At 32.8% G+C, this 25062-nt stretch overlaps 2 protein-coding genes across 4 annotated transcripts in view; one reads left to right on the top strand and one right to left on the bottom strand.

Moving 5' to 3' along the window:
• The window catches only part of LOC140441400 (protein arginine methyltransferase NDUFAF7 homolog, mitochondrial), a 378831-nt gene that overhangs the window by 156223 nt on the left and 197546 nt on the right, over window positions 1-25062 (top strand). The window lies entirely within an intron of this gene.
• LOC140440902 (uncharacterized) lies at window positions 10988-13677 on the bottom strand. Its single transcript, XM_072531266.1, has 2 exons — window positions 13391-13677; window positions 10988-13221 (listed from the first exon to the last, which is right to left on the bottom strand). The coding sequence occupies exon 2, from the start codon at window positions 13214-13216 to the stop codon at window positions 10988-10990; it is 2229 nt and encodes a 742-aa protein (XP_072387367.1). The 5' UTR covers window positions 13217-13221; window positions 13391-13677.

Raw genomic sequence — 25062 nt, 5'->3', positions numbered from 1 at the left:
CTTGACAACGGTAGTTCTTCCCGTCTTTCCTCCTTTCGGTACGAAAATATCACGATACTGCCGAAGAAATTCCCTTTATTTCTTTTTCTCCATCTGATTTAGAGACTGTCCTGCAACTGCAACCATTTGGTCGAATTTGTCGTTGGAATTATCAGATGTTGTCGCCTGACGGATTATGGATGTCACAGGTACACAAGTTCCTACCTTTGTCTCTTTCTTGATGGTCACTGGGTAGTCGTTGACATTGATAAGTCTCACAGGAATTTCTTTAGCCGAAGTCACCAATTCCTTTCCAATTATGATTCCACGGCCAACCTCATCGTCGTGGTTCCAAGGCTCCATCATAACAGGTCTCCCTTCGTCTACAATTCCCTGTAGTCGCGCTACTATGATCGTTTCGCTTCTCGCAGGCTCGACTGTATCTTCTGTAATGGCTGCTTGCACAGTGTTGTCATTATGTGGATGGAGAAATACCTCCTCGTTGCCAACTTTGATTACCTTATTCTTAAAAATCCAATTGGAATCCATGCATATTCATTACGTCCATTCCTAATATAACATCCTCTTCGATGTCAGCAACTATAACAGTATGGACAAACTTTTCTGCCCCAATTCCCAATTGTACCTGGATTTCTCCATGAATGTTGGCATTTTCACCTGTAGCGGTCCGAAGTCGTAACCTCGTTGGTAACAGTTTCTTTCGGCTGTTTATAACTGTCGGGCGTATAATGGTTCTGGTCGCTCCGGTATCCACCAACAACGTATGCTTTTTACCATTTATGTCTCCATCTACATATACACTATCTTCACGACATTTCAAAGAAGCTATTAGTATGAGAGGGTCTTTGGAAAAGTTTTGGGTCGAAGCTGCCCCCCTAAGGCTGACCCGTTCTAGTTTTCCTGATGGTGAGTTTCTTGATTTGCGTCGTACCTAGGGTGCTTACAGGAGCTTCGTACGTGTCCTATTTCGCCACAATTCCAGCATCTGATGGTCTTCGTTTTCTTGTATGTCATGCTTTTCATCATATTAACGAGCTGGTCAAGTTTATCTTCATCTCCTTCCTCTTTTACAGTCCTAACTTTACTGTACCCGCCAGAGGCCTGCGTAGCTGACTCGTATTCGAGGGCGGCGGATAAGACATCAACCAGCGTCTTGTGACGAGCTAATCGTAGTGTTCTCTGCATTTCATGATCACGAAGACCATCAATAAACGTTTGAACGGCCAATTTTTCCATCATGTCTTCGGGAGCTGTTGGATAAGCATATCGTACCAATCTGGCAATATCTACCTCATATTCTTGAAGAGCCTCATCTTTCTTCTGTCTACGATTTTTGAGCTGCGACTGATATACATGCTCCAAATGTTCGTGGCCATATCGCATATTTAACCTCTTCTTCAGTTGTTCGAAATCATCGGTCTCCTCTACGGCTATGGTCTGAAGCACATCTAAGGCATCTCCTCGAAGAGCGATAGTCAGGTTTACAGCCTTTTCTTTTTCAGACCATCCATTTGCTCTTGCGGCTGATTCGAACTGTTTCATGTAGTTGTTCCATGATGATTTTCCGTCGAAAGTTGGGACTTTAACATGAATAGAACCTCCACTTCCTTCAAATTTCGGCCGTGTCTCCAACTTACATTTCGTCTCGTCTTCTTTTATCTCCACTGTAATCGGATTGTTACCTCTCTCTGCTGTCCCTGTTTCCTCCATCTTCCTTTCCATCTCTTTCCATATCTTTTCTTCGAAGGCCAACATATCGGCAGCAACTTGGTTTTTTAACGAAGACACTCTATCGTCAAGAGCAGATATCTCTGAAGTGACTTTAGAGATGTTAGCAGAAACTTTGCTTTCCAGAGAAGAAATCTCGTTAGAAACTTTGCTTTCTAAAGAAGCGATGTCGCCGGATACTTTGTTCTCCAATGATGCGATGTCGTCGGAAACTTTGGCTACATCACCAGAAACTTTGGCTACATCACCAGAAACTTTGGCTACATCACCAGAAACTTTGGCTACATCAGAAGAAACTTTCGAAATATCGTCAGAAACTTTGTTCTCCAATTTCGAAATCGACGAGATGACAGCGTCTTCAAATATATAAGTATCTGGATCTAGACCTTCTTCTAGCAAAGCGTTCTTTAGTCGTTGGACTAACTCAGCCTTTTTTCCGGTGGAAGCTAATTCTCTGTCTTCAAGATGTCTTCTTAAATTAGTCACTGTCAGCTCATAAATCGTAGCCATTTTCACAATTTATTTTATATTCACTTGTATTATTATTATAAGTCTAATTTATGTTCGATCTCACTCTGACACCATTTGTTGTGAATTTATTAAAAGGTTCAATATTTATAACACTTACGGATTTAATTTATTTCTTTATTTATTTTAACTTATCTGACAATAATTTATTATATCCGTACGTAACAAATTCGCGAGCGCGGGTCTTGAGAATTAACTGGCCCTCCATATAAAAATGTCGTATTTATATACGAAATCCTGATATACTAGAACAGCATCGAAAGATCGCATTGTCTTGCATCGAAAAATCGAGAAGCATCTAGTTGGAGGATTCACCATAATTTGAACCTAGATCCTTCGCCAAATTTCTACAACAAAACAGAATTATTAGTCATCATATATTTAGGCCAGTATATATTTATCGTAACAATACTATGGGTGCGTTCCACTTACACTTACACCAATATATACTGCATATACAATATAAATGTATTACATTCTCAACAGTACTAATGTAGTGTTCAAATGTGTCATTGCGTGCATCATGTAGCGCTGATCTTAATTGTCTGATTAGTCGATTATAATTGTGTTCTTCATTAAGATTTCGGCTTCTTGGTCATTTACCTCTTGCTCTTCATTTTTCGACTATTAGTTGTATAATATAATTCGGAATGTTATTTGTGTTTTCTTGATTTGGAAGTGTTAATCGTGTAGCTCCATATGAAATAGTAGAAGATGAAAACGGCAGCATATTCATCCATAAAAAAAGGAAACGCGATAAAGATATCTGAATCAACTGTTTTATGTTATAAGAGATGAAATAGCCCGAAATTACCAAAACAGGTGAACAGGGCACTATAAAGAGGAAGTAGAATTAGCTATGAAACAGCTTGAATGGGGAAAAGAAGTAAGCTTACACCAAATACCAGCAGGAATTATTCAACTGAGGAAAAAAATTAAATGGATAACAATATTCACTCCATTTACAGAAAAGAAGTTGACCCGCAAACATTTTTAGAACTTCTTTAATGGCCTCCAGTCAACAATTTCCTAATCATGTTTAAAAAACGTACGGAATGCACTGTATATACTAACCCAAGTCGTCAACATACTTGTTATTGCAGTTATGTGTTACGATCAACTTAAAGGTTATGCACGGCTCCCCTTGTATAGGTACACAATCATGCGCCCGTGCGGGAGAAAAAAGATTTGTCATACCGTTACATTATATCACATTTTAACGTTGAATATTTTATGGTACCCTTTGGGTTATAAAACGAATGATCGACTTTTTCTCGCACAGATCCCGCCTATGTAACTTTACAAAGCGAGTCGTTTGCTGGGTATTAAAGAACCGTCTATGGCCATCATATAATTTCGCGCTAATATTTCACGTCCTACGACGCATTCCACGTTTGACATACTTTCTTGTTTAGTTTTCTGTCATTCTATTTGTTAAATCCTATCTCATTCTCGTCACAGCGTCAAGGAGCAGTAAATGTGTGCAGTGAACGGAAGGCATATGTCTAACAGTGAACGTTGGAAATTTTTTGAGTTTATCATATCTTCTTCTTTGAGTGCTTCTCCTATCGGAGATTGGATATCATTAGGGCGATTCTAATTTTATTTACTGCTGCTTTGAATAATTCGTTAGTGGTACAGCCAAACCACTCTCTTAAATTTCTCATCCAGGACATTCTTCTATGGCCTGGATTTCTGCGTCCTTGGATTTTTCCTTGCATTATATTTTGAAGGAATGTGTACTTTTGTCCTCTCATCAGGTGGCCAAAGTAGTCAAGTTTTCTCTTTTTTATATTCAGTGTAACTTCTGGATCGTTATTTATTCTGCGTATTACCTCTTCATTTGTAATTTTATTCACCCAACTTATTTTTAGTATACGGCGTTAGAACCACATCTCAAAGCTTTCAAGATTTTTAACATTCTTCTGTTTAAGAGTCCATGCCTCAACACCGTAAAGCAAAATGCTGAATACATACTAAGTATCCACAAGGAAACAAAGTTCCTGTATTTGGCTGTATACCATATATTAAAAAAATTTGAATAAAATCCTTTATAAAAAGGTATATATATACCTTTTTATAAAGGATTTTATTCAAAATTTTTTACATACTAAGTAGTTAACTAAAAGTGGACGTATGCAAAGAGATATACGACGTAATCGTATGGTATTCGCTAAATCCTGTCACGTAATATGCCACACACCTCTGTGCGTTAATTCGTTTTATTGCTGCCAGTTTAAGGTGTTATTAGATGCCGCCATGTTTAATTTCTCTCCACCATCGTATTATCTCCGTTAAATCCTATCATTTTAGGCTCCATATGTCATGATTAGACCTATAGGACCGGAGATACGCAACTTAGGCTCTTTTGACATTTTTATGTCAAACTGTATTTTATTTATATGTCATTGTATTATATTGGTTAAGTGCTATCATTTGAGGTATCGTACGTCACGATTGGACTAATAGGACCAAAGATACATAACTAAGGCCATTTTGACATGCTACTCCATTTAATTTTTATACCTCATTGTATTTTATTTGTTAAATCCTTTCATTTGAGGTACTGCACGTCATGATTGGACTAATCGAACTAAAGATACACAACTAAGGCCCTTTTGACATTATTCTGCATTTGATTTTTCTATCCCATTGTATTCTTTATGGTAAATCCTATCATTAGAGGTACTGTACGTCACGATTGGACTAATAGGACCGAAGATACGTGACTACGGCCCTTTTGACATGTTGCTGTATTTAATTTTTTTATTACATATATATTTAAGGCCTTTTTGACATGCTGATATATTTGATTTTTCTTTCTTATTGTATTTTGTTGGTTAAATCCTATCATTTGAGGGGCTGTACGTCTGTACGTCGCAACTGGACCAATTGGAGCGAAGATGCAATAGGTAGTTGCAATATATCATAACCCGGTACTTTTAACCAAACATGATGCCAGAATGATTTGTGGATGAAATATATATATATATATATATATATATATATATATATATATATATATATATATATATATATATATATATATATATTGTTATGCTATGTAAAATTGAAAATAATATTCGTTTGCTCTTAATATATTTCAAAGTATGAAATATAATAATTCAAAATATTTCAACTGATAAACTATAAAAGATATTTCGAAGAAATGAAAGTCCATTATCTTTGGATTACCTGTAGTAAACAAAATTTAAAGATATGCATAAATGATTTTCTTTGTAAAATATATTTGAGCGAACGTAGTGAAATAATGGAACAATGAGTGGAATTTCCAAATAGACTTGTACGCCGATAAGGTGAATAAGACAATAGAATCGAAATATTTAAAATGTATAATTCTCCGTTAGTTTTTAAGAATTTGTAGAAACGATTAGCATGTTAATAGTTTTTAGGAAATTTATAATTGTAGGTAAAATTGTTTGTTTGTTATCTAAATGGTAGATGGGGATACGTATGACGAGCTTTGATTGGAGGAGATTAAAAAAAGGTGGGATAGCTATGTAGGAATGAGAGTTTAGCTAGATTTTTGAGGGAAAAAGATAATCAGTTGTTTTCCAAGGGTGCAAGGCGGACAGTCGTTGTTCTTTGGCGGTTCCCAAGTGATAGTAAGCATTAGAAGTGAATGTTTGTGAGTTTTCGTGGACTAAGTGTACCTGACGGAAGCTGATCCAGTAAAATATTGTAAGTCATACTTTTCTACTTATATATTCCAAGAGTCACTGTTAAGGCCGGAACGAGAGATTCAGTTTATCGAGAGGAGAAGAGGCTAGCGTTATATGTTATAATAATATGTTTATTATTCCGGTATTCCAATAGACCTTACCTATCATATGTAAAGCATAGATATTGAAGCACGAATATAACCCTGAGATAAGAGAATTAAATAGTGTGATAAAATCATAATTGCATCATTTAAATAAGTTTAATTAATTAATTAATTAGCTAATTAATTGCTTGGCGCACCTCTGACTTTTAATATCACATTAACTGGCTTCCAAACCGTGGGGCTTGAAAATATCGCAGCTTTACGTATGATGGTAGGGAAAGAGATTCGGAATAAGTACAGGTGATCCAGAGATAAAAAAAAATAACATTGAGGGAATTTGAATTTGAAAGTATTTTGACAATTTTTCCAATGGATAAAAATTTGATTTATTGATTGATCGTAGTTAGTTGATATTTACTGCTATTGAATTATTTGATTTTTATTTTCTTTACCAATCGTACATTTGATATTTATTGTGAATTATTTGAATTTTACTGATTGCATATTTGATATTTGTCGTGAAAATTTATTAAATTTGGGGAGAAATATTTGTCGTGTTCTGCAACATATAGAGTGTTGTAAAATTTCACATTTGGCGGGGACAAAAAACAGGAACAAAAAGAAACAACATGTCGACCACAAGGAGTCAAAGCAAAATGCAAGAAAGGAAGGAGGATAACAGATTAGAAGAAATAATTGTTGAAGAAGGATCGGATAATGAAGGAAATGCTACAATAATGGAGGAAAGAAAAGAAACAGGGATGTTAAAAAAATTATTAGCAATGATGCAAATACAGACACAAACAATAGAGAAAAACCAAAATGAAACATCAAAGAAAATGGATAGAAATCAACAAGAAACAACACAAGCAATAGAACTAAATAACAGGAATATAGAGCAGCGTTTGGAAAACTATGAACAGGAAATTAAAGGATGTGTCGAGGGGATAAAGTAAGAACTGATACAACAGATAGAAGAAATAACCCTAAAAAATGCCAGACAAGAGACAGAGATTAAAGATATCCAAAATACAATGAAGGAGATACGAAATTGCCAGAAAAAGGAACTAGAGAAATTAGAAACAAAATTTGAAATGGCGTTACAAGAAGACAGGAAAGAAATGGAAAGGAAACTTAAGCAAAATGAAAAACAAATGGCAGAAATTGAACTAAGAGGAGCAGAGAGAAAATAAGTTATCGTCCATGGAACAAGCGAGGCGAAAATACAATTTGGCGGGGATATTAAAAAAACACACCCAGTACCGTTTGTTAAAAATTTGAAAACTAAATTGCAACATGTTAGATATTTTGACGATTGCAAAGAAACAATTAGAAACCATCTGAAAGAAGAAGCAGCGTTATGGTATGAAAGTAAAGAAGATGAGTTTGAAAATTGGACAGATTTCGAAAATAAATTTCTCAACTATTTCTGGGGGAAAAATAAACAGAGGGAAATCAACCAAGAGCTACAGAATGGAAAATATCACGAGAAAATGGGAATATCTGAAGAAAGATATGCTTTGCAGATATATAACAATTCAAAATATCTAGATTACAAATACTCTATCGAACAACTGGTAGAAATGATAAGCAGACATTTCGAAGAAACGTTGGAGGATCACGTGATTTTGAGAAACTATCAAGATATTGATAGTTTGTGCCAATTCCTTAAATTAAAAGAAGCGAAAAGAAGAGAAATGAGAAACAGAAGACAACATGACCAATACAATGGACCGGAAAGAGGGTACCAAGCAAATTATGACCAGAGAAAACGACATCCCCGATCAACAAATGAATATAGGCCAAGAGAATACCACAATTACACTAGACAACAAAATTATGATAACCGGAATGACACACAAAATAGAACATATGAAAATCACAACAGGAACAGAGCTGCACAAAATCCTCCGAATAGGAATACGAACGAACAAAGGGACGGTAGAAATAATCAGAGCTTCCAACGACAAAATAGAAGGGAGATTAATCATGTAGCAATAGAAAACGAGGAAGAAGATGTATGCAATGAATCCAGACAGGATTTTCAATAAAGCATCCACTAAACAAAAGTAAAAAACTCTCCGGTATATTTTGTCACCTGAGAGAGTTTATACAGTTGGCGGGAAACGAACGACAAAATTCTAATTCCAATCTAATATTTTTAGATGCCTTTATAAAACATAAAGCGATTAAAATTTTGATTGATTCTGGATCGGAGATATCTTTAATCAATAAAAAACTAGTAAAAGAATTAAATTTGGACAGATTTGTGTATAAGATTCCTAGGGTTGCTGTAGTGGGTGCAAACAATAAAAAATTGACGACAGTAAATGAAGGTTTGGGAGTACGGATCAGAGTGGGAGACCAATTCTATATTATGCGATGTGTGGTGATCCAAGATTTAAATCATGATATGATAGCGGGAATTGATGAATTAAGTGAAAAACATATCACCATTAATTTTTCGGAAAATAAACTGGAAATCAGAGCAGAACCAGACAACACAGAAGAAGAGAAGGAAACAGATAAAAAAAAAATTTTGAAAGGACAAATGAACAGGAAAAACATAAAGAAATCAATATGACTGTAGAGGATAAACTGAAAGTACAAGAAAAAAATCAATCAGAAGAGAAAAAGAGAAGAAAGAAAAACAAGAATAGTTCGAAAAGAAAGCAGGAAAACAAGGTGGAGGTAAAATTGTTTGTTTGTTATCTAAATGGTAGATGGGGATACGTATGACGAGCTTAGATTGGAGGAGATTAAAAAAAGGTGGGATAACTATGTAGGAATGAGAGTTTAGCTAGATTTTTGAGGGAAAAAAGATAATCAGTTGTTTTCCAAGGGTGCAAGGCGGACAGTCGTTGTTCTTTGGCGGTTCCCAAGTGATAGTAAGCATTAGAAGTGAATGTTTGTGAGTTTTCGTGGACTAAGTGTATCCTGACGGAAGCTGATCCAGTAAAATATTGTAAGTCATACTTTTCTACTTATATATTCCAAGAGTCACTGTTCAGGCCGGAACGAGAGATTCATTTTATCGAGAGGAGAAGAGGCTAGCGTCTTTTGAACGATACGTGCATCTGAAGGAGATCATTGAAGACGAGAGGCTCGCAATAATTTGTTGTAAGATTGCTGATTACCTAGGGAACTGCGAAGAATAGATAGTGTAGGCTACAAGGAACAAGGATTTGGACAACTCATCTTCAGAGAGATAGTTTTTTTTACCATTCGTCAGTTTTTCTTTATCAACAAAGTTTTTTTCTTTTAATTGCTTCGAAAAGCTAGAAATATTTATCAGGAGATATAGAACAACAATTTTGATTTGAAATTTTAATTTATATAGTATATAACATTAATTTTTGAAGGTTCACGTACGTAGAACAAAATTTTGATAATCATTGTATGAGATATTTTTTATTTAAGATATTTGAGCATTTTATTTCAATATATAATTTTGTATCATATATGTTTATTATTCCGGTATTCCAATAGACCTTACCTATCATATGTAAAGCATAGATATTGAAGCACGAATAAAACCCTGAGATAAGACAATTAAATAGTGTGATAAAATCATAATTGCATCATTTAAATAAGTTTAATTAATTAATTAATTAGCTAATTAATTGCTTGGCGCACCTCTGACTTTTAATATCACATTAATATATATATATATATATATATATATATATATATATATATATATATATATATATATATATATATATATATATATATATATATATATATATATATATATATATATATATATATATATATCCTCTATCTATCGGATAGAATATCTTTTCTTTTCTATATATATATATATATATATATATATATATATATATATATATATATATATATATATATATATATATATACATCTAGCGGTTAATGTAAGCTCCTTTCTAAAACGGTATTATACTAACTCCAGTAGAATATACACCGTGTATATTATTATCTGAGTAGCGCTTTATGTAGACTCCGACCAACATGTAGGATTAAGTGGACTCCACAACAGGATAAACCATTTTTGGGATCCGTATTTACCATTTTGCGTAAACTTCTAAACTCCTGCGATGTTGCCAATAATTGTATTAGTAGTAGATTTTCAAATTTTACAGCAGGTACATTTTGGAACTTGAAATTTATTTAAATGTCCATCAATTTAGTCATGGAGGAATTTCAGGACTATTTGGCTAATGTAGTTAAATATAAATTGTTAACCGACACATAACTTTATTTTACTTTTTAGTTTTAATAAACAAGGCGGTAATTTATATTACTTGCTTTATATATTTTCAAACATAAGAAAGTGTCTATTATAAACTTTGAAAAGTTCAGTTTCCATTTTTATTAATTAGTATTTTTTGTTAAAATGCATTGGCACTGAAACATTTAGTCCATAAATATACGTACATCGGATAGAGTAATCGTGTAACAGTTTATGAAAGTAGAAGCTCCTTCGGTAGGATTATAATGTTTGTTACCCTATTAATTAAAGAAAACTATACAACAGAGAGGTCTTTCTAATTTTTCGATTACTGCAGTTTATGACATATAATATTTGTTTAATAGCGTAGTTGAATTTAAACTAAGGTATATAACAATGTTTAGGTGTTTAAACATCGCTAGTTTTTTTATTGTTTGGCAATTATTTTTTTTTTTCATATCGAATTTTTTTTTTTTAAACCCCTCAATCTGGGCATATTGCCAACCCCTGAAGGTAATATGCCCAGTCGAGTGAAGGTAATATGCGCTTACCTAAAACACTAAATGATGTGGAAATAAATATTAAAAAACATCATATACTTACAAAATCTTATATTTATTGACACTATAAAAAACATTTAACCAAACAAAGATATTAAACAATCCTTTTTGTAAAAACTAAAATGTCAAAATAAAGAATTTTTAACTAAAATAACTTAAAATTAAGGAACATTATTGTGGGGTACAATCAGGACAGGTAAAGGATTCCTTATCGAATTTTGTCAGCCCTACACATTCTTCATGAACGTACTGTACACATATAAAGCATAGTCGCATGTCTTTTATTTCAGCTTTGTCGCAAATTTTGCAAAACCATTTTGCTACGTCTTCTGATTTTTTGTTTTTCTTTACCAAATAACCTGGTAGAGTTTGTTTCGTGCCTTTATTTATATCTGTTCGTGGACCTGTGCTAGTGGTAGAAAATACATTTTTTTTTACCACTATAGCTCTGCTATTTATTGCCTTCTTTCTATTTTGTGTATTTTTTTTCTCAATTTTTGCCGGAGTCTCAAGCATTTCCGTAAACGATGTGTCCAAAGTTTTGCCCTGGCAAGTTTTTATTTCTTCAGTATTACTTTTTTCTTCTCGAAGATTGTTATTCTCTTTGTTATAAACCTCTAAATCATTTTTTTCAGAATTCATAAGGAAAGTTTCCTTTTTTTTATGAAACTGATTTATTGCTAATTCAACTTCTTCGCCGCTGTCTTCTGATTCCGAAGTATAACTGCCAGAACTCTCACTTGATGAAGTTTGTGTTTTAGACTTCTTTTTCATGTGAATTGGCGTCTTTTGGTATTGTGGCAAACAGTTTTGTTGGGAAGAGCTTTTTGAATAGCCTGCAGTTGGTGGTGGAGTTTTCTGGCGCAGATTAATGGGTCCGCTATCACTATCACTTGATGATGATTCAGTTCTAGGTTTCTTTTTTTTGTAATCTTGGGTCTTTTGATATTTTGGTACACTTTTTTGTTGAGAGGAATTATATGAACAGCCTGGAGTAGGAGATGGTGTTTTCTGGCGTACATTAATGGGTCCGATATCACTATCACTTGATGATGTTTCAGTTCTAGATTTCTTTTTTTTGTAATCTTGGGTCTTTTGATAGTTTGGTACCCTTTTTTGTTGAGAGGAGTTATATGAACAGCCTGGAGTAGGAGATGGTGTTTTCTGGCGTACATTAATGGGAGTGGGATCAATGTTCTCAATTTCTGATAAAATACTTGGGGCAAAAGCAACTTCAGGTATAGCATCGGGGTTATAAGGAAATATTCCTGTTGCAGCAAAGCCTGATTTAATGTTAGAAGGTGTCAATGCCTTGTCCCACACTATCGAAAATATTTCCCCAAATCGCTGCTTTGTTAAAGCACGTTCTTTGTATTTGGTCCAATACAACAACACTTGTTCGTCCCAGTGGTGTTCAAAGGAACGAAACACAGCTTTGTCCATCGGCTGGAGTTCATGAGTTGTGTTGCTAGGCAAACACAGAAGGGTTATTTGATATTTCTCGGCAGCTTCGACAATTGAAATGTCTAAGTGACATGAGGCTCCATCAAATATTAAAAGACACTTTCCCTCCAATTTATATTTTGCTAAATGCTCCAACCAAATAATGAAGGTTTCCACATTCATACTGCCTTTAGGGGTCATCAACGCCAACGTGCCATGAGGCAAATTATCTTTCCATTCGGGCTTCATGCGCCGTCCTTTAAACAAAACGGCAGGAGGAATAGCGGTACCATTGGCGTTAGCACAGCTAACAATAGTTACATTTTCCCCATGTTCCGGAGCAACCAAATGTACGCGTTTCGCGCCTTTCTTTGCTAGAACGGTCTGTTGATGATGCAGACTGAGTCTGCAGCCTTTCTCGTCCACATTGTAAATTCTTTCAGGTTTGTCGATTAAATCTAATTCTTGAAGTACACCCCTTAATTTGTCAAAATAGTCTTTTACTATGAACTTGTTCAATTTTTGAGCCCGAGCAGGATTCATGTTTTGTGCTTTCCTTATCGATATTTCAGGGTGTCTTTGCAAAAATCCTTTTAACCAATAACGTCCAGCCATTTTGGTTCCTTGTGAAAAAAAGTGTGGCAAATTGTTTTGTTCACAATAAGTAAACACACATTTTTTTAAAGTTTTATTGCTGAGGGGATACCCAACTTCTGCCAATCTAACAATTCGTCGAGACAATTCGTTTTCTTGATCTATATTCAAAATAGTCTTTCTCCCCATTTTTGCCTTTTTGGTACAATTTTTTTCTACATAGCGTTTCAAAGTGCGTCTAGAAATATTATACCTTTGACTTGCCGCATTGTATGACATTCCATTCATTACTGCTGCAACTGCGGATTCTAGCTGTTGATTGCTCCATTGCGACCGTATTTCCTTATTTCTGACACGAGGCATGTTATCTAAAACAAAAAAAAATCAATAAATTATCTGTTATAATTAGCTGGCAATATGCCCAATTGAGCAAATTGTCAGCATACACTATGGGCATATTGTTGACACATGATGATTAATACATTTTCTTAAATTATAAAAACATTTTGAATAATAATATATTTTATTTTTACTTACATTTTAAGTACTCTATGGCAGACTAAAATCACTTAATGTCGTAGACAAATTAAAACGTTTAAGTGCAAAACAGAGGTGAAAACTGACGTCAATTTTTATAAACACGCTCTTAAAAACCACGTACAACTTGACTGCACCACGGCAAGCTCACAACTAACCTTGAAGTCGGTCACGGGCTTAGTTATATTAGGCGTTCAGTGTGTCCAGCGCCTCCTTCCCCGAATATCAAATATTAAAGCAAAACATGGAAATGGGCATATTACCAACATGGGCATATTGTATTCAGGTACCTTACAATAATTTATAAATCAAAATTTAATAACATCATTTTTTACTGTCTAATTTCAATAGATATGTCGATTTTTAATTAAAATATTTAATTCATTAAAGTCGGGTGGAGATTTTCACTAAACATTTAATTTTAAAGCTATTATTATAAAAGTCCAAAAAAAGTATAAAAGTCTAGGGAATTCAATAGCCCACTATAGATTTGTTTTATAAATTATCGTAAAGCGTTCAACAGAGTCAAATGAATACACTTGTTGACTGTTGTACTTGTTTGTACAACACCTAATTTTGCTTATAACTGATCTGTACGAACACACTACTGGACCATTTAAACTAACATTAAAAGAAGATTGAACTTCAAATGATAGATTAAGTAACGAAATACAAGTATCTGGGAAAAATTTCTCAAACGATTTTAATATTGAAAGAGACTTTAAAGAGCATCTGATAAAGCATGCTAAACCATAAGGCGCCTAAACCAAACAATATGGATATTTGAGAAAAATGACAGCTTGTTCCAGAAAGAATTGTAAATATAACATTAATCTAGATTAAGAAGAAACGCTGAAGAAAAAAACAGTAGCGCTTAGCCTAAATAAAGAAAGGCAAAAATAAGTTGTAATTTGATGTTTTGCAAAAATCTGATCCGAAAACCGTATGAAAAACATTTCATAGTATAGACTCTGCCGTCTGGCGGCCTATATCGGAAACTTTTACTACCATTTGAATATTTGTGAACGATTTTGTGTAAGGTTAAGTGGCACACCACAAAAAGTGTTTTTATTTTCTCTTTTGTTCAACAATTAAAATGTATTGTTATACTTTTAGATGTTCCAATACAACAAAGGATAATAAACATAAAGTACGGGTTACAAAATTCTATTATTTTCTATGCGCTAGTTATTATAGACACATATGCTATCACACAGTTAAAATCTATGACGCCTATGAAAAAAATACAGTAGCCTATGACTATATTTGTGCTTTAGCACTATAGTAAGAACAAGATAAAAATCTAAATATCTACATAATTATATTAACGAGAAGTTAATAAAACTTTTGTTAGTTATCAGTGACAGAAAGCTCATTTCAGAATATATTATGAAAAATGTTGTTGACATTACAATATCAGGTACATTTATATAATGATAAGAATACAAAAATAAAAAAACAACTTACTTTTTCAAAACAACAATCAATTACTTCATTTTATCACGAAAAATTTAAAACATTGCAATGTAACTGAACCCATTTTGTGAGCTATAGCACTCTGATACGCTTTAGGAGCACAACTATCAGCTAAATGTTTTTCATGTGAGAGTCCTGAGTAATAGAACTCCAACACCGTTCTCCTGTAAATTGTCAAACTTATTCTTAGATAACAACGACAACCTTCTTAGGATTTAGGTACAAGATACCGTCCTCAATTATGTGATTATATGTACGTGCCAATATTCTTTTAAAAGATATTAACAAAATTCGCAGGTAGACACCGCAACATCGGTATGTCCCGTAGCGATAAATTTACCATTTCATGATAATTAGCAGTTAAAAATGAAATTTTCATCTTTCATACAAACATCGATAGTTTTTAGCTTTGGATGTATTTGAGTCACACCGTGCTGTAGCACATTTAGTCTAAAAAGTTTTATTTTACGCGCAATTAGCACATTGACTCTGGAAATTTTTAGAACAAGTTGTTCTAATTCCACAATAATAGTCTCCTATTTAATAGTTCACGTATTCACTCAATCGTTCCAGGTATATTAGAAAAATACTGTATATCCTAATTATTAATGTATAGCTTATATATAGCTTATACCGCTACAGTTTGTGCAGTACATTTTATCATCACTTTTGTGTATGGGTATGCTTTTCAGCAAGTTGGTACTTGCTCTTACTTCTAAATTGACAGATCAGCTGTTTAACCGCCTGTACTGAACTTTCTTCTCCATTTTGCAAATATATATAAAAATTAATAAAAATCACTCTGAAATACCGTTGATTGAAATATTGGATACCCTATAATATTCAATCAACGCAAATACTAAAATCCCGGGAGAATATCATGGGTTATTTCTGGTTTCGTCATAATTGACACTGGAATTACTAACAGGAAAGTGCTCTCACTTCCACATGTTGAAATTGATATATAGTACCAACAGATGCTAGTCATATACCATCAGTACTAATAAAGTGGAAACTATCAAATTAATGTCAATTTCATTGAAACACACCTCAAAAATATTGACATCAAATTAAACATCGCTTATACGTTAAAAAAATTAAAGAATTGTGAACAGAAATAGAGGAGACATCCATAAAAGCAATAGAGTAGCAAAGCTCACAGCATGAGAATATTGCCTGGTACTTTTATATAGCAATTTGTTGTCACATATTTTGAGATATAAAATCTTAAATTTAGACATTAGACATTCTTATTAAATGTATAATCTAATATGGAAGTCTTTTGTATGTATGTTTTACATACTTGGAAAACACTGAACAGCCAAATATTTATTTTTTTATATACTAGGTTCTAAAAAAATTGTACTCAAAACGAATAAATATTATCTACCAAGTATTTTATTCTAGTTTAATATGAAAGCATCAGATATAAGATATTATAAAAATTTCATCCTAGGTGCAAATTTGAGATAAAAACCAAATGATAGAACATATAGTGAAATCTAAATATCTTAGAATAGCCGTATCGAGCGAGGATGAGGTTGTTGATGAGGAAAAAAAAGACCTATCGCTGGAGAAGTGAGAAAGCAATTTTATTGACAAAAGCAAAGAGCACTTTAATTACATTAAATGAAATATGCATTACAACTTATCATGATAAACATATATTCGTACCGCAGAAACAAGACAATTAATAAAAACGTTAAGATAATCTTAATAATAACCAAAATTTAAGTTTTAATACATAAAACAAATAATAATATACAGAAGATATACAGGATAAACAACATTAAAATAGCTGCAAGAAAGAGAAAATAATGAATCAGTCATATTAATGTAGAATAGCAGAGGACAAAGTGTTTGTCATAGCCTTGGACAAGAGCCCAATTGAAAAAAGAACACAGGTCGTTCAAAAAAGACTGTACTCTAGAAAGAAAATAGAATAGATTAAAAAAAATAAAGGCATAAACATGTATTTTCCTACTCTTTTAATATTAAAAATACGTAAATAAAACCTTGAATTAAAATGTAACCTTTGAAATCTGTGATAAACCCATTAGTTGTGACCGATATCACAAACTTATTTATTTTCCACAAAGAGGCTCTTCAATACCTCAAATTATTACTATACAAATCTAATTCGAAATATCGTCAAAAAGTAATACACATTATGTAAAATTTAAATTTTTAATAAAAAGTAAAAGATTAGGCATTACTTATGGGGTTCAAAAAACGAACCTTTACGAAGATTGAAGTACTAATAAGACCACCGCAATCGGGCGTACCTCGGGGTAATGATTAATTAATTAATCGGCTAATTCTTAAGTCACCCTTTTAATATGATTTTGTCACATTGGTCCTTTTTAGAACCAACTATTCTTATAACTATGTCTATAACTATTAAGGGCATATCTAGAGATAAAGAAACTTTACTTTACTTAAACTTATCAGACATATGCGCTAAACACGAATCTGACGTATTTCTAGTGCAGAAAACACATATAGGGCCTAACTTAGGGTATTTGGTATTAAGCTGATCACTGAAAACCATATTATAGATATATACATGCTATCTTTGTCGGAGAAGAAGCAAAGTCGCGTAGAGATTTTCATCAAACATTTAATTTTAAAGATATTAGTATAAAAGTCTAAAAAAACTATAAAAGTCTAGGGAACATAATATCTCACTGTAGGTTTATTTTATAGATTATCGTAAAGCTTTCGACAGAGTCAAATGGATATACTTATGGCTGATGCCAAAAGAAATATGCGTACAACACCTATTTTCGCTTATAACTGAACTGTACGAACACACTACTTGACCAATTAAAATAACATTAAAAGTAGATTGAAAATCAAATGTATGTAAGTATCTGAGAAAAAATTTCTCAAACGATATTAATATTCAAGTAGATGTTAAACAGCATCTGACAAAGCATGCCGAAATTACAGCTCGTTCCAGAAAGAATTGTAAATATAACCTCAATCTAAAATAAGAAGGAACGTGGAAGAAAAAAATAGTGGTTAACCTAAATACAGAAAGTCAAACAGAAGATGTGATTTGATGTTTATAAAATACGGCTCAATAAGAAAATAAAGCTTACTATATTTTTACTTATTATATTCATAAAAAAATATCGAAAGTAAAATTTAACACGTTTCCATGGCCTTGTAGTGAAATTTTACTTCTTATTACGATACCGGATCCTGTAAAATTTTAAATACATTAAATCTACCGTAAATTATAAAACATATTCTTAGATTAAAATGAAAACTTCTTAATATTTAGGGAATATACCGTTCACAATTATGTGATAATGTGTAGGTGTCACGTGTCACTATTCTTTTAAAAGAGATTTATAAAATTGTGAAGACACCGCGACATTGCACGATCATGTGTCATACGGTTTTATCTTTCATATAAACATCGATAGTTTGTAGCTTTGGGTGTATCAGTTTGGGATTTATTTATTTTGGGATTTGTATGTCCGTATCATGTAAGTTGTCTAGTTATTATAGTGTATATAATGTGGTATGGTAATTCCATTTTATTTAACAATAAAACACTGAAAACTTTGTTTTCAAAATTTCCACAAAATTAATTATATCTTATCACTACAGATGTTTCGGCAGAGTGCCTTTCTCAAGTCTCAAGTTTCTCGAATCCATCAATCATCCATTGTATTTCTTATACTTTCATTTCAATCCCTTCCAATCAAGATTTTGAAGCAGCTTTGCTCCATTAGTCCATTTTTGTTGCTTTTTGTCACTGTTTCTCCTTTCTCTTTATCATCATTGTTACGTAGCGCTACAACATTGGGTGAGTCTCCAAGTTGATCGCTTTTCCACGAATCTGTAATCAAACGAAATGTTAATTTTTTGAGATATGATTGAAAGTTTTCTCTCCATTGCATACTGAGACGCCCAAATGGCATTCTTCTGTGCTAACTTCCTTCCATACCAGTTTTACAAGTTTCATATCTTGACGTCTATGCATGTGTCCGATCTACCTTAAGCGATTTATTTTCCTGAACAATATCGGTATAAGAGCTTTCTTTATTAAGTATATGTTCTTATTCTATACGGATTGGTAAGCGATATGATAATGAGGTTAAAACATTTTTCTTATTATTTTTCTTTCATATATTCGTAGTTCTTTCCTATTTTGTCCATGATTCGCATCCATGGATTAAAATAGGTCTAAAGTTTGAATTATGCTCTTTGATTCTTTAGTGGCATTATTATTAACCACGATTATTTTTCTAAGATATTTAAAGTGTTCCATATTTTCAAAATTGTAGTGTTAACTTTAATATTTTATCTAGATTTATTGAATTGATCTCTTTTGTTGATTCGCTTGTATTTGGTTTTCATTTCGTTGATTTTGTGTGAAACTTTTTTCGTACTCTCTTCACTTTATTGAATTTTGTGGACGGGAGAGTTTCTTATTAGAGTTATGAGATCTATATCATTAGCACATGCTAAGAGTGCTTTGTCCCTTGGGCCGTTAATAGAGTACATCTTAAATAGGCGTTATTTCTATTTTAGTAAGCTGTTCATTAATTTTTTGACTATTTGAATCGATAATCTGTATTTTATTCGACTGTTTTATAACAAAGAGTTTCTTGGAGCATATTTTCATCTTTGGTTTCCCGTATCATTATTACAAGGATTTTGCTGGATATCGACATAGTGAACCCGGTGGTATGTACATGATGTTTTCATAACCAACGTTCAAAAATTTTTCTTACTGTTAATTCATGATTATTTTACTAGGGAATATAGTGTTGTTTAATAATAATAAAGTGCAGGCAATAATTCCTATATGCATTAACTAGGTAATGATAATTCTACTTCCCGGTACCAGGTAGCAGTCCCGAAAACATTAAAACTGCTACACTCATGCTTCTCATTACCCAACAATTAGCCAGTCCAGAACTATACGCATTATTATGGTACTGATATTGCTGCTGCTTCTCATAAGTGAATAGATTATGCAAGGAAGGTTTTGACAATTTAATAGGATTTTGTGTGTTAGAATATTATTTCTCTGAGAAAGTGAAGAATATCTATTTGCTATCCGGATTTAATCCATAAATTAAATAATAGAATTCTATAAAATAATGCTAGTAGCAGCAAAAAAAAGCGGTCTAATAGTCACTAATGAGAAAATCAAATAAATGTTCTTTAACATACAAAAGAGAGGATCTAGAGTAGGGCATAACGGAACAATAAAGCCATATAATTTTGAAGATTGCAGCGTCTTAGATATCGTAGGTAACGTTGTTACATAAGAAATAAAAGGAAATATTCAGGTAGCTAACTGATGCATATGTATATATAACCTTCTTTTAAATCCAGAAGTCTAATTCGAATCCCTAAAATCAGGATATATAAAATAGTGATCAAACCAGTGCTAATGTGTGGATACGTGACGAGAACGTATTAATTAGACCAGGATTGCTAGAAAAGCCATCAGAGGTATTTTCCGACTTACAGAGGTCCGAGTACTAACCAATACCGAACAGAACTAATTCCAAGATCAAACGCATATATAAAGATAGCAACGTTGTACAAGAAACTAAATCTCAATGCTAAAGTTGCGCTGGCTTTATCCAAAGACTCTATAATAACTGCATTGCCAAGTTAAATTGGGAGGATGCCCCAAGGAAAAAAATGCCCTTAGGACTTCCACAAATGAAGGGGGAGGTAACATATGGTCAGATTTAGGAATAATGAGACTATCTACCGACCCATTATATTTATCAACACCTGCTATCCTACCTACAATCAATACTTATCTATTGTGGACTGTCAAATCAATTACATATAATCAAACGAACTAGGCTTAAAAAAAATTATCCTAGAAAAGGCACTTCAGAAATATTGACATAAATTTTAAAAACCTCATTTACGTGGCTGTATTTTCAAAAAGGCGGTAGAATCTTGTTGCGTTCTGACTATACGATGACGATGATCTTTATATAACATATAGGGAGAAAGAGAGAATAATTTTTGTGTAAAAATGTAAATTTAGAACTCGCTGGTTTTCTCTCTTTTAAATTGGGTATGTATATGTATTATCATAGAAAATAAAAGCAAGAGAACTATAATTATGAAACGAAAAGATTACGAAATGAAAAGATTATATAAATCCCTTATATTTACACAGACTGGTCAACAAAAGGTAAACGAATGAGCATAAAAACACAGCTGTTTTAAAAACTTAATATTATTAGACGAATTTAGGATCATTTTCACTCAAAATATGATATGCTAAAATATGATAGGAGAGCAAAAAAGGCAATGACTTTTACAGCTAATTGCCACATAAATATCAATGTAAATATGATGATTTTGTCACAGCATATGAATATTGTCTCGTACTGTTATATAGCAATTTGTTGTCACATTTTAACCTGTTTATTTCCTTATTATCCATATGAGTTGTAAACAGATATTACAAGCTCATTTACTTTTCACAAAGAGACTATATTAAGTATAGTTATTACTAAACAAATCTGACTCGAAATATCGTCTAAAACTAACAGTATGTAAAATTTAAATTTTTATTGAGTTCAAAGTAGAAGCCTTCACGAAATTTGAAGTTACAATAAGACCACCGCAATCGAGCATACTCTTACTCTGGATAATGAATAATTATTTAATCGGTTAATTCTTCAATCACCCGTTCAATATGATTTTTGTCAAATCGGTCCTTTTTAGGACCAACTATTCTAGTTATGTCTATAAATATTAAGGACATATCTACGGATAAACACACTCTACTTTACTTAAGCTTATCAGACATATACGCTTAACATAAATGTGACGTATTTCTACTGCAGGAAGCAAATAGAGGGCCAAACCTAGGATATTTGATATTAAGCTGATCGCTGAAAATAACGAAATAAACATAATAAATGCCGGCAAAGAAGAACCAAAGAAAAACTTAAAATGAGAGAGGACAAAACTGTCAGCTGAGGAAACCTTTCAACGATGTTAAGTTTGGATCCACTATCCACGTATATTATGAACAATGTTACGGCTCCTGACTGAAGATCTAAACACAAAACTAATTATAAAATTTGGACAAAAAAATACAACAATGGCTAATATCCAAAGTCTGTAGACAAGCAAAGCAAAGACAAAGTTGTTGCCTTGCTTAAACCTGACAAAAACCCCAACGACCACAAAAGCTATCGGCCAATATATCTATTTATTTTTTCAGCTATACACAATACTTCTGCCTATGATCCTTAATATAAACCGATAATAGAAGAAAAACTTAAATTTAAAGATAAAAGTGGCTATATATGACAGGTTAGATAATGTTCGTCATACATGCTAAATCTTGCCCAACACAGCGATATCCCCTTAGGTAATAGAACAACAGAAGATTTTCCGTATCACTCAATGGTAAGAAAAGATGAAGAACGTAGAAGAACGGTCTCCTTTGGGGTACCGTAATGGCACCTACACTGTATAACATTTACACAACCCATACCAGTAAATACTAGGACTTTTATTACGTAGACGATACATCTATTGTTGCACAACCAAAAACTTTTGTTGCTGAAGTGGAGAAAAATCTAAATCATATCTTAAACACAATAAAAATAGATTATAAATTAATTTTAAGCCAAATCCTGGAAAAAGTCAGGTGTGCTTCTTCAATGTCCCTATCAGAGACGCTTTCACAAATTTGAACATATACCTGAACCACTAGTATCATGAAATCATTAAACACACTTTGTAATTTACAGAACTTTGTTTAAAAGTAAATGGCAAACTAGAACCAGAAAAATAGTATTATCCTCGAACTTGTCAGCTAAAAATGGGAAGCACATCCTTCCACTCTTAAAACGTAGACGCTTGAACTCTATGCTTCTGCTGCCGAATATACCTTGCTTGTATGGGTGACATCAATACATACTTGACACGTAGATTTAGCTATAAATTAGTCAGCCAAATTCAGCTGATATTAAGACTCTCATCCATACATAAGCTCTACAATATCGTAGTTATCAATCCACCTAATATCCGAAGATAAGTAGCTAGAGAACAAAAGAAACAAAGTCCAGATCCACTTCACGAATAACAACCCATTTTATGACTAGAATCGAGGAAAAACTGGCTAGATCAACACATCTGCAAGATATACAAAAAAAATAAGCTGCTTCTCGCTATCTGAACCCTCAAAAGGAACTTCCTTATGGTAGTTATCTTCCTTAAATCTGCCAGGAGGACTCTTGCCTGCAAACACCGGTTAACCTGTGTGAATCTGGGGTGATACAAGATTCATTTCACTTTCTTAGTTGACTTTGCCATTCAAATCGCTCTTTTCTGTAGGGACAAGGTTTATTTATTTGAACTGAACATGTAAAGTACAGTCAGTAAGCTATTACTTATAAAGATCATTGCAAATTTGACACTAGCTACACTTATATTGACTACATATTACCCCTAAATAGGAGATAAAACATTCAGAAGTATGTAACATGGGTGAAGTGGTATAATTCTTGTTAGATAAATTAAGCATTCTTCCCTTTTTTGTGCACTACTATCCATTTTTACACAAAAATATCTATTTAAGCACTTAAATATTTATTTTGAGATAACCTTCAGATAACCTATCCAGAATTATATGTAGTACGCAGATAAAACCAGAAATAGAATAATAAAAAATCTGTATACAAGATATCATAAAACATTGGATGAAATAAAAAAAGTTCTTATTTATCGAATTCTTAAATAAAACGTACTAAGACATACTCACGTTAACAAAATACATTAGGAAATTTCCGCATATGAAAAAAATCCAATTTGGTAACGAAATCCTTTTGTATCTATAAAGCTATTTTTAGAAAAGCACGTACCTACCAAAAACAGGTGGTTAATAGTATACATATCTGTTACACACTGTAATGCGTATGAACGGTAACAAAAATAAGGAGTCCATATCAACCGTTCAGACTATACGCGAGAAGTATACAGCTTAATGGCAGAGTTGCCAGACTATCAGAGCTTACTTAAACCGATATACCTATGGTTCCAATATACAGTGAAAAAGATCTGAACGACCCCTATAAGATATACACGTGAACTAAGCAATATACATTCATGATACAGGGGTACTTAAGGGCTCCACAAAATTTTTAAAAATTATGAAACTATACATGTTGACGAATCGACAGAGCTAATATTATGGAATGGTCAAGTGAGCTCCGTATATCGGTGTCCAGTTGACTACGGAGCGAACCTGAATTTTAACATGGGCGGAGTCCACTTTATGCCATATATATATATATATATATATATATATATATATATATATATATATATATATATATATATATATATATATATATATATTATTGTGATATTTAAAGTCTTGGTGCGCCAAGCAATAATTAGCTAATTAATTTTTTGATTAATTAAAATTATTTAAATGATATGATTATGACTCTATCACAATTTTTAATTCTTTTATCTCAGGGTTAAATTCGTGCTTCAATATCTATGCTATTACATGTGAAAGGTAAGGTTCAAAGAATACCGGAATAATAAAAAACACATATGATCTAACACTATATATTGAAATAAAAATAATGAAATAATTCACACTCAAAAGTTTTCAATAAACAAATCTCATATAATGATTCTCAAAATTTTTTTCTACGTACGTGAACAATCAAAATTAATGGTACAAACAATATTAATTGAAATCTCAAAATCCCAAACTATTCTAACTCTCCTAATCAAAATATTTATATCCTTTCTAAATTAAGTGTAAAAATTGTGTTATCAATAAAAGAAAAAACTGCAGAAAACAAAAATATCTCTCTCTGATGATGAGTGGTCCAAATCCTTGTTCCTTGTAGACTATATTATCTCCTCTCAACCGCTCCCTATGTAATCAGCAATCTTACAACAGATTGTTGCAAGTATATCGTCCTTAATGATCTCCTTCAAAAGCACAAATCATTCAAATTATGATAGCCTTTCTCCTCTCGATAAACTGAATCTCTCGTTGGCCCGAGTGAAAAATGACTCTTGGAATATCTTCTCTTTACGATAAACTGAATCTCTCGTTGGCCTGAACAGTGACTCTTGGAATATAAGTAGGAAAATATGACTTACAATATTTTGCTGCTTCAGCTTCTGTCAGATACACTAACTCCACAAAAACTCAC

This window comes from Diabrotica undecimpunctata, chromosome 5, assembly GCF_040954645.1.
Source record: "Diabrotica undecimpunctata isolate CICGRU chromosome 5, icDiaUnde3, whole genome shotgun sequence".
Taxonomy (NCBI): domain Eukaryota; kingdom Metazoa; phylum Arthropoda; class Insecta; order Coleoptera; family Chrysomelidae; genus Diabrotica; species Diabrotica undecimpunctata.
This window is presented reverse-complemented; position numbering and strand designations above follow the sequence as displayed.

Excerpts from the sequence above, each read along its gene's own strand:
- LOC140440902 (XM_072531266.1), bottom strand. The coding sequence starts at position 13,216 with ATGCCTCGTGTCAGAAATAAGGAAATACGGTCGCAATGGAGCAATCAA.